Source organism: Ambystoma mexicanum, chromosome 9 (genome assembly GCF_040938575.1).
Source record: "Ambystoma mexicanum isolate Mex_15411 chromosome 9, UKY_AmexF1_1, whole genome shotgun sequence".
Classification (NCBI taxonomy): domain Eukaryota; kingdom Metazoa; phylum Chordata; class Amphibia; order Caudata; family Ambystomatidae; genus Ambystoma; species Ambystoma mexicanum.
The window spans coordinates 848,217,063-848,233,345 of record NC_090931.1 but is presented as its reverse complement, the minus strand read 5'-3'; the positions used below and the strand labels follow the sequence as shown (position 1 = coordinate 848,233,345).

The 16,283-nt window shown below is 41.5% G+C and overlaps 1 protein-coding gene across 4 annotated transcripts in view; it reads left to right on the top strand.

Moving 5' to 3' along the window:
- ERBB4 (erb-b2 receptor tyrosine kinase 4) overlaps nucleotides 1–16,283 on the top strand; it is a 2,687,977-nt gene that overhangs the window by 2,634,672 nt on the left and 37,022 nt on the right. For 2 of the 4 annotated variants that reach the window (XM_069615916.1, XM_069615917.1), the window contains exon 26: nucleotides 15,091–15,141. The exons of the other annotated variants lie outside the window; for them this stretch is intronic. In XM_069615916.1, coding sequence (XP_069472017.1) covers nucleotides 15,091–15,141 — 51 coding nt within the window. The remainder of the gene's footprint in view (nucleotides 1–15,090; nucleotides 15,142–16,283) is intronic. 4 annotated transcript variants of the gene reach the window in all.

The window sequence follows — 16,283 nt, the reverse complement described above, 5'->3', positions numbered from 1 at the left end:
ATTAAATCGTTTTTTTTTTAAAAAAGCTCTTTTTAAACTTTACCTGAATTTAATGTTTGCCTATATGTGAAGTTGCCTACTTTCCCAACTACTGTTGCTCGGGAGCATGTAGCTTAAACACCGCACTTGTTTTCTTTACTTTGAATTTGCAATCTGTTCTTTGTTGAACTACAACTCCCATCAGAGCTGTAGTTCTTGCTGGTATATCTCATCCAACGGGCGCGACAGCGCCGGCGTGACAACGTCAGGTTGGTCTGTGGCAGTCCCTGGCGTACATGTGTACGCAGCAACGTTTGACAGTCTTTCTGCGGTAAGTTGCGGGTCGCTATGATCTATCTGTTTCAATCAGACTGTTTGATCATCCTGTATTGAGATACGGCTCTTGAGAACGCATAATGACCTATTCCTACTCTAGAGACATACTGCTATCCCTTAGGGATGCCAATCAAGGCACCTTTTCGCTCCGTACACTGAACAAAATTAGAGGCGCTAATATCCTATGGGAGCGACCTGTGCCAGCTATTGACACCGCAGTCATGACTTATACAATGGCTTTAATCAATGCTAGATCATCAATCAAGAATGCTGTTGTAAATCATGATTATATTCAAGCACATGACATTGATATTTTCATGATCACTGAGTCCTGGTTTACTTCAGTCTCTTTGTCAAACTTTCACCTTCAGGTACCAGATAATTACTTGATAAAGTGGCTCAATAGGAAACACCAAAGGGAGGCAGAGTTGCCATTACATAAAGAGACACCACAGAAATACAAAATATGTGTATCTTGAGCTGGGACAGTGCCTCTCAGGTACTGGCCTGCTCCTGACAGTTCACTCTTAATGATTTCTTTAAATTAATCCTGTGCTACAGAGCACCAGGATCGGCCACTGCTTTTCTGGGCACTATGGATACTTATATAGGGGTTGAAGCAATTAATCACTCAACACTTATCATGTTGGGTGATTTTAATATATGGTTTAACAAGCCAGATGATAGTGACTGTAAACACTTAAATGATATTCTTGACTCACACAATCTTTGTATTCTTTCGGATCTCCACACACATAAAAGTAGACATTGGCAAGATCCCATATTGTTTAGAGGGCTTAATCTACTGGGCGTGGGTAATGAACCGGTGAGCTGGTCACATCATTGCATGTTTTGCTTTACATGGACAAAGGAGTCGACTACTGTCAGCAGTAAAGCAATTCTTATCTCGGAACCCCCCCACTGGAATAAAGATTTGGATTGTATCACTGACAGCGACCTTCTGATTCATATATCCACTACACATGATGCTACAGCTGGTGTTGATGCTTATACTAAACTGATGTGACAACTGCAAGCTCTGTCATGACCCAATTCCGGCGTATCTGGCAAAACAACATGTGCGGGCACTGAGTGAACCCATTCAGATGTTTGTGGATGCATCACTTAGCCAAGGTTTTGTGCCAGAGGAACTAAAGAAATCCTATCTGACACCTTTATTGAAAAAAAACATTCTGCACCATAAAGTCCTCGCCAATTATCACCCCATTAAATTATCACCCCATTGCAGGGTTGTTATGGCCAGCTAAAATACTTGAGACAGTCGTCACCATGCAACTTCAACACCATTTAGAAGCTAATAACATCTTGGACCCCTACCTGTCTGCCTTTAGGCCAGGCCATGGTACAGACACTGCTTTACTAACGGTCTGGGATTACCTACTCGAAAATGCTTATAAGGGGGATATCAGCATGCTTGTTATGCTTGACCTGTCGGCAGCTTTCGACACTATGGACTTTATATACTCAGTTTAGAACTAACCTCACTGGCACAAGTATCGGAAAAGGCAATTAAATGGTTTAATTAATTTCTAACAAAGCGACTCCAACAAAAGAAAGCAGGCCCGTATTTTTCTGAAATATTGACAGTATCCTGCGTAGTGCAGCAGGGGCCATCTCTGGCACTCATATTGTTTAACCTAAATATCTGCCCACTGCAAACATTTTTCGTTCAGTTTAACTTACAATACCATTCATATGCGCACGACACTAAGATTCATGTTAGCTTAAAACAGCCTTGCAACTCAGCAGAGCGTCTTTTGAAGTGTGCAGAAAGAATTTGCTTATGGATGCTTGAGAATACATTTCAGTTGAACCCTACTAAGATGGACATTATTGTATTCGGCTCCAAAAATAAACTAGCAAAGCTTTTTCCAATAATTCCTTGTCCTACACTTTTCGGAATTGCTTCCAAATACATGAAATCTGTAAAGAACCTAGGAAGCATCTGGCAATCCAATTTGGGTTGCAACTTGCAAGTCAATCAGATAATTAAGTCTGTATACTTCCAATTGAAGCTTCTCAAACCTCTTCTCCCTTTTATATCTGAGCAGGATCGATTGGCGGTAGTAGGTACTCTCACCAATGCCAGGTTGGACTATTGTAATGTGCTCCTTGTAGGCAGTCAAACATATCAACTAGAGCGGCACTCAGTGGCCCAAAACTCAGCAGTACGTATGACATTCTCTCTACCATGGAAAACTGCAGTCTCAGAATTGTGCAGAAGTCTTCACTGCCTGCCAATCCAGCAGCGGATTCAGTTTAAGCTGTTGTTCCTCATTTTTAGATGCATCCATGGCCTAGCTCCAGCATATTTAACATAAAAATGATGCCCCTGCGATATATGGGTCACTGTCTTCTGGTAATCCCCCCCTCTAAAACCACTTGTTCGGGGGATAGGCGCTTTTCAGTGGATGGTCCCCACGGTTGGAACTCACTCCCACTCTATTTGCGACAGATTGAGTCCCTGGCTGTTTTAATGAAGCAAATGAAACACACCTGTTCGTATAAATTGAAATAGCTGTCTGTACTGTATTCCTTTTGTTCCCACTACATACTAGATTTGGGCCTTGATGCAGCTTGCTGATTGGTTCCTCAGGGTATGCGCGATACAAATCATCAGATCAAATCAACTGCAATAGGCCGCACATTTGCATAAATTAATTCACGTGAACCATTTTTGAGAGCCATGGTATACTATTAAGAGCGCATCATACCACATCCCCCGATACCTCAGGTTATTCATGAACTGCCTATTCTGGCAACATACAACATGCAGAGCATATCGGCAGGCCATTTCCCATAGCACATCTTTATGTAAAGAAAAATATCCATCACTGACAACCGACAACATTCTGTAGCTGCAGGAGCACACAAAATGTCCACTGGAACTTCATTGGTTATGAAGGAATTGCCGATGACTCTCTGTGACACAGGTGCAATCCCACCTGCCGTAAAACCTGATATCTACAAACGGAAGTGTAAAATCTGTTTTGCACCTCACATAATTGTGCTTTGGTAGGTGGCTTTGCCCACTTGTTTGGGACTGCAGTTCATACAACTTTGAGCATGCATATGCTTACTGTCCTCCAGTGATGCAGTGCTAACATTTTATAATGTAACCATATTAGAGGGAAATATAGTTATGCCATGGTCCTTACTGCAGGGTGTCCATTGTCACTGCTGGGGGCAGCTTTTGGAGCTGGGATGTGGGGGTTAGCCTTATGGGGCACTTCCATTATAAATGACTAAATGTAATTTCAGGCAGGTGATATTTTTGTCATGGTAGGACGTCAATAATTGCCAAAAATGGCGAGAGCCACTGAGCACAACAATGGAGCACAAACTGTGCAGGTGGGGTCGGGTAATGGTTCTGCCCTGCTACTTTGAAAAAAAAATAATGTATTAAAAGAGAAAAATCGCGAAAAGCCATAAGATTTACAGTTATTTTGTAGGTTAATACATGAAAAAATAAAACAATTGGTTCCTACGCAACCAACAACAAATCCAATAGATGGGTGCCAAGTCACCAATGCTTACAGGATCATTTTGCTAAATATTCATGGTGCCTGTGCACACAATATATGCCAGCATTGCCACAGTGAAACACTTTCATGAGCGTGACCACAATATATGTTAGCATTGTAACTGTAAATCCCATTTGTATGAGGACTGTGTCAACAATATATGTCATCAAGGCTCTGTAAAATACCCTTTCTTGCTGAACCCCCCACATATTCGCTAGTATTGTGTTGGAAAACACTTTATGGAAGATGCCCACAATATATGCCAGCATGCTTTTTTAAAGCATATTCATGATGCGTGCCTCCCTTGTAAAATACTTTAAGGCTGTCTGTGAAATGCATGCTATTATTTTCACTGTCAAAACGTTCATGATGTTGCCAACGATATATACTATCACTGCCTCAGTAAAACACAGGTTCACTATGCCAGTATTCATTATACTAGCAGCATGGCACTGTAAAACCCATGTCCATGCTGACGATGCAACAATATAGGTCAGCATTGCCAAGAAATACCCCTAGCCTGGTTGTGTACACACTATATACCAGCATGCCACTGCACACATATTTTCATGGGGCCTGAGGCCACAATACATGTCATCATGGTGCTGTACAACCGGTGCATACTTCCTATGAAATACATGCCATTATCTCCATAGTGTATATGATGGTGCACAATGTATGCCCCATGCTAGTCAATGAGAAGAATATTGGCAGTGCAGTGTGGCTTCCCTCCCCACCAAACACACAGTACAGGCATCCATGCACCACCCACACAGACACACACAAATAGACTCACTCATTTATGCATGCACTCATTCCCTACTGCATACACACACAAGCAAAAACTCACTCACACTTGCATGCACACTCATTCACTCTTGCACACGCGTACGTACACACACACACACTCATTATGCAGATGCAAACAGACACTTTTTTCATTAACTTACCTTTCAATCTAGTTATGGTGTACTCGCTGCCTTTGGGCTCCTGTTTGCAGCAGCAGAATAAATGGAGAAGTATGGGAGGCAGCCAGCCAAAACACCACAAGTACTTAACCCTTTGAGAACGTAGGGCACCAAAAAGTGGAGCCTGGGCAGGGGACCACCGATCCGAGGGAGAGGCCACCATCCAAAGCAAGCACTGTTCTGTGACTAGCGTCTACGTGCCACTGCCACCCTTCAGTTTCACGCATGCCCATAGCCTGAAAGTGATGTTCACCCATGACTGGCAGCGCGACTCACACAAGTGCTAGTCAAGTGCTTGCATTAAACATATAAGTCATTTTTATGTTTGTATTGTTTAGCCAGCATCCTGGCCTAGGAGTGACTGGGGCAGGGGTCCACCAGGACATGCATGGGTGCCCCAGGGAGTGACTACCCTTCATTCCCCCAGCTCCTCTATTGTCCCTTTTGTAAGACACTCGCTTACTGATCTCCATGACTGGAATGGCTATAATTGCACTTTGAGTAATAGCACCCCATCCCGAAATACTGCTTCACTGGGATTACATTAGGACCTTAAATGCACATAGGTGCAACTATAGGAACTTGATCGCACGTTCGAATACGCCTAGCAGCCTAGACTTGCAACTAATCAGGTGCACAAGGCCATACCCTTGCTTTTGCTGCAATGAGATGCTTCTTTCAGACAGTGATCATTGGTTGGTGCTTTTTGGCAACTGGAAGTCTTGAGTGGGCGATGACGATGCCTGCGTGAGATGTGGCCAGGGCTGTCTTTGGCCCCATTCTTCATCATGCAAGCAGTACACCATGCCCAGCTCGGCTATGGTAAGCAAGACATGCATGCTTCTGGTTGTGTTTGCCCTCAGTTGGGTGCTCTATCCACGTGGCATCGTCTGCGCCTCATTGAACGTTACACCCCAAAATCATAATTTAATGCAATGTCACAACTGTGACAGGAGGTCTCCTGTCCCCTCCCTCGGATTGCAACAATATAGGAACATTTTGTGTGTGTGTTTGTGGACATTGTTAGCGGCAGTTCAAGTGCATATATTTAAGCAGATCAGATCATTTTATGGGCGTCCTAATAGGGTCCGTTCTGGTACCACGAAATTTCCTAACCATATTGGTTTCATGTTAACTAATTCAGCTCGGTCACACTTGGCAAACAGCCAGGATCACGAGCTTCCCTGATAAGGACCGATATCCAAGGGTCTGTATAGCAGTCGTATCTTACACTTGTGTACAGGCGTGTTACAAATTACTTATCATATCATATTATCGTGTTGGCCCAACAGACCTGTGCGGAAATCACCTCTTGCTTCCAGGGCTAACGAAAGGCTAACCCGAACCAAAGTATTCATTTTCTTTCATGTTTACCGTGAAAAGGCTAACCCGAACCAAAGTATTCATTTTCTTTCATGTTTACCGTGAATAGAAAGAAAAAAAAAATGGATTTAGTTTCTGTGCAGACATTAAATAGGTATTTGCTGTTTCCTGACAACGTTTGCAAAATTTTGAGCAAATAGAAAATGATATGATATGATATAATGTGGCATTTATAACATGCCTGTACACAAGTGGTTCTTGGCGCGATAAGACAAGGAGAAGGAAACAAAGGGAGGATAAAATAACGATCTTACTAGGCCTTGTGTCATTCAGATGGCGCAAGTGCAGGGAAGAAGGAAGGGGAGAAATGCCAGGGGGAGGGGATGGGGGAAGTGCAGTTAACTCACAAGTGCAGCCAGCGGGTGGCTCATAAGTGCAGAGACAAGGGACTGTGGGGTTGCAGATACAGACCCGTAAGTGCTGGGGAGCCTGGAGGCAGTGTGAGAGAAACTGGACATGCAGGAGCCTGGGACCGAGTTCAGAGGGTGGCCAGTGCATTGAGAAGTCTGGTGCATCAGCAGGGGAACAGAAGAGAGAAAGCGGAAGCGAAAAGGAAGGTCTTGAGTTGCTTCCGGAACCAGAGGTGGTTCTGCTCAAGTTTGATAAGAGGCAGGGAGGCTGTTCCAGAGCGAGGCCCCAGACGAGGAGTTAGATCTGCCTCCAACCCTCTGCTTGGAGAAGCATCTGACCCTCAGAGAGTTGGAGGAGGATGAGCAGAGAGCTCAAAAAGGAAGATGTTTTGGAAGAGAAAGTTGGCGGTAGAGTGGTAGGGAAGGGTCTGCATCATTTAGAGTCATGTAGACCATAGAGCTATTGCCTATTGTGGGGTCCTGAAGGACTGCACTGGGAGCATGTGATATCTGCATGGATTAATACATGTGGTAGCACATTTGCAAAGAGCTAAATGCCTTCACCCTAAAAGCAGGCAGTTTGCAACAGTTCTGGCAACAGAAACGAGCACTCTGGTGATGATTCCTCTTAGAAGTATTTTGGGAGGGTATCTAACAATGATAGTAGGATTGCCATGGGCTGGGTGTCAGTTCTTGACAGGCTTAAAGGAAACAATCCAGTTGGTTTGATGGTACATGACGAAAAAAGAAATACAGCATAAACACATATTTAGGGCTATGCTTGCTTTAAACTCTTTAGTCGGTGAAAGGATTATGTTAGAAAAGGGTTCAGTGGTGAGTGGTTGGTTAGAAGGCCCGTCATAGAAGGAGATGGTCCTTGTCTTCGTATTGGCGTTCAACACAGTCAATGGCATGTGCTGCTAAGAATTGGTGTCTAATTTTGGCTATCCAAGCAAATAAAAGCCTTTATATAGAACCGGGATTCTTTGTTACACGGATGCCAAAGCACTGTTCACCCAGAGGACGTTTAATCCACAGAGATGGAATATGCCAGCACGCCGTCCCACCCCACCTACTGCTCGTTATTTCAGCAGCATTGAGAAGGCAATCAGAATGAGACAGCACTGACAGATGCTGTAGGCTCTGCTGGATGTTTGAGGGGCCTTTCTATGTGTTGCACACAATGTACGTCCAAGATCACCAACACTTACCATTGAATGCATCTTTTTCATGGCTGTTTTTAATAGACCCAATTTGCTTCTTGGTGCTACAAGCAGGTGGCCACGGAGCATTACACTTACAATGCCTCTGCTATGCCTTAGTCATGAGTGATAGATATGTTATAAATGGCTCCAATCACTCACGATGCCTCATGCTGGCACACTGTGTTATCCTTAGTGTCAGATTTCAGAGCATTTGGGGGGGGGGAGGGTGGAGTTTTACTTTAAATTTCATGAGGTCCATGGAGTTGCTATCCCAATTGCTATAGCGTTGTGCCCGGAAGCACCTCAAAGCCTTTCTCTTTGCCTCTGCATTTTCTCCTCCTCTCCTCTGCTGACCTCCTGGCTGTAACTGGAACTGCATTGGCTACCTGGACACCCTCTGATCTCGGGCCCAGAACCCTCCCCCGCCAGCGTCACACACCTGCACTGCCCACCTGGCAACCCACACAATTGGGGACTGTTTCTGAATCCCTACAGTCCCCTACCAGCCCTTGACTTGATGTCTGCACTTACCCATGCACTTGCCACCTGCTGGCCGTTACTTACTTATTGTTATTATCTTTTCCCATGTACTGCACTGTCCCTGCCCCCTTCACATGCACTTGCGCGATCTGAATGACACCAGGCCTAGTAGGATCGTTGTCTGTCCTCTCTTTGTTCCCTTCCCTTGCCACGCCTTGAAACACTTGTGTATAGGCGCATTATACATGCCATATCATATCATATCATCATATCATGGATCGATTGCCGAGAACTCCCTATTGTCCCTCTCCTAAATCTGGTTCTTGGCAAGGATAAATGGTTCCATTTGCTAGATCTCACTCCCGCAGGTTAGGCGATAGAAGCTTACTTTGTTTTTGAGGTCCTTTGGTGAGTTGCTATTGAGTCATCTGAATACCAAGAGAGGACCTTGAATGTTCCGCTTTGGTGTGTCGACATCCAGTGAAGGCTTCTTAGCTCTTGTGATGCTAAGTACCTTTCCTTTACGAGAGCTTACATTTTAATATCTGTTAATAGAGGGAGCACATGCTCATGGCTTCATGCCTGGTCATTGTCAATGTGAAGAATGTATTACAAATTCTGGGGCATATAGTTTGTAGCTTTCACTCATGCATGCTCTGTGGAGGAATTAAGTCTTTAAACACCAATCAATTAAAAAATAGAGATGCCTGTTAGCAAGTAGAACCTCTTGCTTTGTGTGGGCTGATGTCTGCTGTTGGAATGTGATAATCTGGCAAGTTGGACCATGCTTTGATGAACCTTAATATTCAGATATTTCAGGAACGTAGGAAGATTCCTCAGCAAGTGTCTGCTTTAGACATTTGACGATCCTTCAATTCTTAGGTGTAAAACCCAATGGGGAGGTCTCAGCCCTTCATTCCTCCAAGCTCGATAAATTGGGTTAACACCACCTACTATTAAAGGATTTAGAAGGGGGAGAAATGTATCATGGAACACTATATAGAACTGCGACATTGCTATTATTGTTGTTTATTGTATTATTATTATATTTAATGGTGTTTGTAATGTGTCATAAGTATACAGAAATCTTTGAAGTGCATTGGAAGATAGTTTAGGAGGGGCAGGCGGGTGAAGAACCTCCTTAGTCCACACCTAGTCAAAATCAACCACTCTGTTTCCTAGAACACTTTCAGAATATGCAGCCTACCCGGTGTGATTTTGGATTTGGGAGAATTGACTAGTTCACATACACAGCACCATCCCTTGCAAGTTTACTGGTTACATACCCAGCGGGTCATTTCACCAAAACCGTGTGGCTATCAAAAGTAACTGGGCGACATAGCAGAAAGTGGTGAAACCTGACCTTTGACACTAGTCGATGGGCCATTGTTTCTGTGACACATGATGGCAGATCACTGTATGTTAGGTTTTTTAAATAAACTTTATTAAAACAAGAAGTAAAATATTGCCTAATCCCTTATAATCTACTGGCCTACCAAAACTAGGCAAAGCTGAAAGAAAATTGTGGTGGATTCAGATATATATATATTTGTTTTGGTTTAAGTAAATTGAGGTTTATGTAGCCATATCTTCAAAAGTACAAAAAAATCAGGTTTTACTTTTGTGAGATAATTTGCCTAATTTGCAAGTGATTCACAAAAACAGGAACCATACACCCAGGGCTACTTACTCCTTGCAAGACAAGAATAAAAATGTCACATGTACAAAATAAATCTTTTTCTGTCACTCAGATATTGAATTCAACCACAGATCCCTCACATTCTCTCACTTCAACATTGTTACCAACTACACATCCCATACATTTACAAACACTCACACATTCTTGTTTTTGTTTTTATTTGTGTATGGTTAAATGAACCTTTACAAAATAGTACATCAATACATAGCATATCAAAATACAAAACGAAATACAAAACAATTGACTAAAAACAGATAAAAATAAAACACATTTTTTTAAAATGAGAAAAGGAATTTAGCACTTAAATAACAAAATCTCGTTTTCAATTACTTTCAGAAAATCTACCAAAGCAAAAATTAATACTCTCTCATTTCCTTGCATGAGTCGAGTCCAGAGAGATACCATACAATCTACATAGTTCACATTTATAAAACATAAAAAAGCTTAGTCCTTACATTTCTAAAATGTGGGCATTCTAAAATCAAATGTTTTAAGGTTTCATTCTGTTCATTACACTTTGAGAAACGACATTTAGAGGCACCCAATTTAGCTTCTACAGTTACCCAGTATTTTGTTCTTTCAAGAGTATGGTATTGATTTAATCTAAATCTCATATAATATATTCTGGTTATATTACATGGAAATATTGCAATATAGCCACAACAGTCATCTCTTTTATGTGGAAATTTGGCATATTCCTTATAAGTACTCAAAGTTGTTATTTCTTCTAAGGTTTTACACCAGTCGTTCTCAAATAATTTGTATTTAACATAGTTAGGGCGGATATACAAATCATCAAGGTCAGCACCCAGACTTTTTATAGTTTTAGCCATAGTTTCAAAGTAGCTGGTGATCGAACTGGAGGAACAACCCTTCGTAAATTCAAAGAAATCTTGGTAGAGTGAGTTATCGGGATAGTTGAGAATTTTAGAGTAGTTAGATAGGACCCGCCAGGTGAGGCTAGTTGATAAAGAAATCAATCCCAACTCATGTCTGATAACACAGTTGGGAATTGATGGAGACAGACGTAAAGCTCTTTTCACCAAGTTTCCCTGAAAAGAATCAAGTTGCTTGTGTAAATTACTAACACAGATATCTAGTGCAAATATCAAAATTGGTTCTACCTTTAGGGTAAGGAACTCTAATAGCGGAGTCAGTGAGAATTTACAAAATTTAGAAAAATAAATTTTATCTGCCTCAATAAAGGTCTAGCTTTTTGCTTTAAATGATCCACCCATGAATTTATAGTAATCACGTTGCACAAACGATATCCTAGATAAATGGTTACTTGTAATTCACAGAGGGGGATACCCCAATATTCCAGCTATACTTCTTAAGTTTCTTGTTTGATTTAAAGATCATTATACATGCCTTGGAAGGGTTAGGTTGAAGACTATGTTCATACGCAAAATCTGTGAATATATCTAATTTAGCTTGAAGACCAGCAGGTGTTAAATCGAAAAAAATAAGATCATCTGCAAAGGCTAGCCAGTGTATTCTTAGTGAGCATAACCTTGCAGGTAGTGTGGCAGTGGATTCCCAAAGTTCATCTATATCAGAAAGATAGAGATTGAATAATTAAGCTGCAAAATTGCAGCCTTGATTCAGTCCAAGATGAAGTTGCACAGAATTAGTCAAAGAGCCCCCTTGCGTTAGTCGAATTCTACAAGATGTGTTAGTATGAAATTTAGTTGATCCAATATATGAGATATTTTGGAATTCCAAATTTACGTATTTTTCGTTCACTCCGGCAATCAAATGTGCCATTTTTGTGGCATTTAATGTTGTTCCCATCTGACGTCTAAATCCCACTTAGCATCTAGAATAGGTCTTATGGGTTGCTAGATGGTTATCAAGCTTGTAAATAACTAAAATAGAGAAGACCTTGGCCGCTGCATCTGTCAAAGAAATGGGTCTGTAATTCTCAGGTAGACTTGAGTCGCCTTTTTTATACAATGGGATTAGAATAGAAGTAACCCATGATGAGGGGATAGTGCCACTTGCTAGGATGCTATCAAACTTAATTTTTAAAATTGTGCTCCAGAAGATTGGATCGGGCCTGTATACGCACGATGGAATCCCGTCAGGGCCTGGGGCACGGGAATTTTTGATGGCCCACATGATATCAAAAGTGGACCAGACAAATTGCGTAGCCAGAGGAGATAACTCCAAATCATCTTGTGACTTAGCAAAACGTGCTGGTAGGGCATATTTTTTCTTAACATAGGCTATCCAAATTTCAGCATTAATTATAGACTTGTTATGTCAAACCGCAGTATCTCCTTTTTTAAGTGCAGCCCAGATATCACGTGAGTTACAACTACAAATAGCTTTGATCATTTCGCAATTTTGTTTGTTGTATTGCTCGAAATGCACTCCTTTAATTTTAAATTTTTATTCTTGTGCAATACTCTTCTTTTTTAACAAATAATGTTTGACTGGTAAGTTCGCTAATTCAAGCTTTCTTATGTCACAATTTCTAGATCTTTTCAATATTTTAATTTTGTAGTTAAATCTATGTTTGTGATTAATCACAAAAGGAGTTTCTTTCATTCTGTATTGATTCAGGGCTTCCCTGATACAATTATTAATCATCAGATTTAAATACTCAGTAGAATATAAATCAGGTGTGTTCAAATTAATCACACATTTTAGATGATTTGATACATGCCCTGCTAGTCTCTTCCATAGAGTAGGATTCCATGTTAGCAAAATATTTTCCCTTTTAATCTCAATTGCTTGCAAACAGTGATTAATATGCCATTGATTAGTGTCAATAGAAGTGTTAAGAGTAATGGGAGCATGGTCCCTATGGGCAATATCGCCAATAGTAGCAGAGTCAATGCATGATAACAAAGAATCGGAGACACAAAAGAAATCAATCATAGAGCTAGTGTTGCCTCTTTTCCAAGTATAGGTGTTGGAAAGTACGCCAAACTTCACAAATGACATACCCCAGTCTTCAAAGTAATCCCGGAATTCAGACCCTCTCTTAAAGCTATTTGAATTAGCCTGTTTAAATGCTTTGTGACACACAAGTAATTCGGTACATTGAGAATTAAAATCACCACCCACAATAGTATCGTAATTGGAGTAGAATGTTGAAGCTTGATCGAAACAACAGTCTATGTCATCAAAGATCTCCGATATTTTGTATTTCAAAGGATTGCAGTATACGTTCATGACTAGAAGTACCTTTGTATCATGTTTGTTTAGGCTCACAAAAACTGCTAAGACATGTATAGATGTGTACAGCAAAGTTATAGTACAGGCAATGGAATTGTTGACTGAAATTGTTAGGCCACCGTATGGCCTACCTTTCACCCCTTTACTGGCAGGAGAACAATACGAGTGATAATCAGGGATAACTAATGGTTCCATTTTTATCGTTTCTTGAAACATGAAAATTGATGGTAATTTATCAAGGGTGTAAAGCCAGATTGGGATATTATTAAAACCGCATAAATTCCATGACAGTTCAGTAAGTACTGTCTTATCCTTCGCTTATGATGTAAATAAATTAGGATTTGCCGCAAATATTGTTTTTAATAGAGGTTCAATCCATGCCATTTCACTATTAGTGCGAGCAGTCGTTAGTAATTGAGATATACAAAGTTTTTCATTTTTTGCACTATTTGTCAAATCACCATTCGTTTTTTGCTCAAGGGATATAAATCTTTGATTATCATGTAAAAATTCTCCTGCCAGCTTTTCATCGTTGAATGTGAATAATGAGAAACCCATTTCAAATAGCTCCCTTCTGTAGGACCAAATAAGTTTCAGTACATGTTCGGAAAAAAGATGACATGTCATATGATAATTATTCGCTGGAGCCAGAGAGATATGATCAATATCACTAGACGCAATGATTCTCAATGGTGGAATTGTGTACAGAAGATCTAAAAGATATCTTCTATTGATACGAGCCCGACCTAGAATTTCTTGATTTCCTTCTAGCCCCAACATGTTAGTGCCTTTCTTACTATTGGCAATACTTAGGCAGGTCCGATCGATGGCAATTTTGCATTGTTCTGCCTGTAAATTGCCTAGAATAACATTGGCAGAGTTGTTTGTCCCCACTATAGGATCATTTAAATTCAAGACACTTTTCAGATTGCTTAGAGTTTCATAAGAGTGTCTATCCACAAGTTCAGATGATTTAAGTTCTTTACATAAGGGAATACTTACAAGAGGTGGCGAAGTTGGATTGAGCTGGGTAGTAGTTATGCCACCCAATGCTTGAGATTTTAAGAACTGACTAATCATCTCAAGTGGTGGAATCCCAGCCTTCAGAGCATTAAGCATAGAATCATGCACTTTCGTTACATCATTATGTATGCAAGGCAATGATAGATTAACCAACTCATGCATGACACTGCTGTAACCATTAAGTTCACCTTGTGACTGAGAGGGAACATTCCTATTAGATGACACATTAGGTATAATAGTAAGCTTCTCTCTCCCATTTAGGGTAATAGGTGCGTTAATGGTCATTGTGGCTGGATCCATTCTTTTACTTTCCCACCTCGAATCCATCCCTTCAACTGGAATTGTCAGGTGTAATGAAAGCATTTTTCGCAACAGTTCCTCAGACAACGTTGAGGTTTGGTGAACACACGCAAAAACATACTTTGTAGGTGCATACCTCTATCCCATTCATAACCCCCTTGTTGCATCCATACTTCTTAAACACAGCCCTGGGCAGAGCCATTTTTTCTAGGTTAGAGTGGAGCTTGCTCCTGAGAAAAGCCTTGTGAATCGGCCCCAGATAGTGGTACAATCTCAGGGATTTCAAGGGAGTCTACAGCAGTACCCTGAATTATCCTTGCGGTGATTGCGACCCCATCGCTTTAACCAAATAACACCAAATGTACTCACATTGCTAGATACAACCACATGCCAGCCACAGGAGATGCCAGGGCAAGTTGCAAGCTACCTTTAAGTGAGCAGGCGCCCTCTGCTTAGTGAAAGAGCACAAAGGTTCTCGACCATTGTGTGTCATTTCTTTCCACCCAGAGATGGGTCTGTCGGGTGATTGGCAGGCTTCACTGTTTGATGTGCGAGGGTCTTTTCTTATTCGTTCATGTAGCTCATGTGACGTCCTTTCATTCTTACATCCATGGTTCCATTTTTCTTTCTTATCAGAGTGAAATTGGACACAGCCCTCCTCCTCCTGCCTACACCCCCATGTCAGGAGTAAGTATCTTGCCATCATCCTTCTTTATTTAGGTGGTAATTGTTTTTGATATCTACTCATGCTGTCAGTCATTTCTGCTCCATTTACCCCATTGAACAAGCACTGAGGATAAAGACGGAAACTACGTCGGGTCTTCTGTTTAAAACAACAACAAAAAAAAAGAACACATCAAGAGCAATTGTCAGCCCAGTTGTAACTCTGGGAACCAGTTTCTGTACAAAATGCTACGCTTGCCAAAAGTGTGAGACCAGGCTGACATGCAAATGGTTATTTCTCCTCTGGTGTGGCACAGAGAGCCACAATGGTATTGTAGACCCTCCTGAGTGGGCACCATCAAATTGAACATGCTGCCTGGCCTCCTTCAGTCTAGCTAGAGAGCTTGTCAGATTTCTGTCAAATCTGAACATGCTTGGGGTTTAACCCTACACTATGTAGTGTAATCCAGATGTGGACCCATTGCCCTATGTCCCTAGAGATGCAAAGCTGCACCTCACTTATGAAGCTCAACAAGGCAGACATGCATGCCTGGGGTTGCTGGTGGTATTCTTGTTCAGAGGAGAAGTGGTTAGCGTTTTGGTGCTGGACGAACTTATGGGCTGGACCAAACTGATATGTTAATGGCTATTTCTACTCTGATAAGGCACAGTAGGCTAACACATGGTTGATGGCCCTCCTAAGAAGAGGACCAGCCTATAAAACAGGACACTGGACCTTTTTCATTCTCAGTAGAAGGGCTCTCACACGTTTGGCAAATGTGAAAATACTCTCTTTAAGTCTATTCTTGAATGGTGAGTCGGGCTCCTAACTTCTAGCCTGAGAGTGCTGCATTGGTTAATCAGGGTTTTTGCTCTCAGTAGTTAAATCCCCTCTCCTCGTGGTACTGCATAACAGAGTTGGCTGGTTATGACTACTGACTTACTGAGTACTACCATGTGCCCACTCTTGAATGTACTGCTCCTTTGGCACTGAAATGTATTCTGTATTTCTAAAGCTGGGCCAAAAACAGCTAACTGCTGGGCCAGTGAGTCTGGAATGTCTTACATATGCTTCTGAGATGCCTATCTATCTTCCTATTCTTCTCAGAGAGTCAGGAAGTGGACCTCTTCAAGAAGGCACTTCAGCCTCTCTAGCTGCCCTCAGG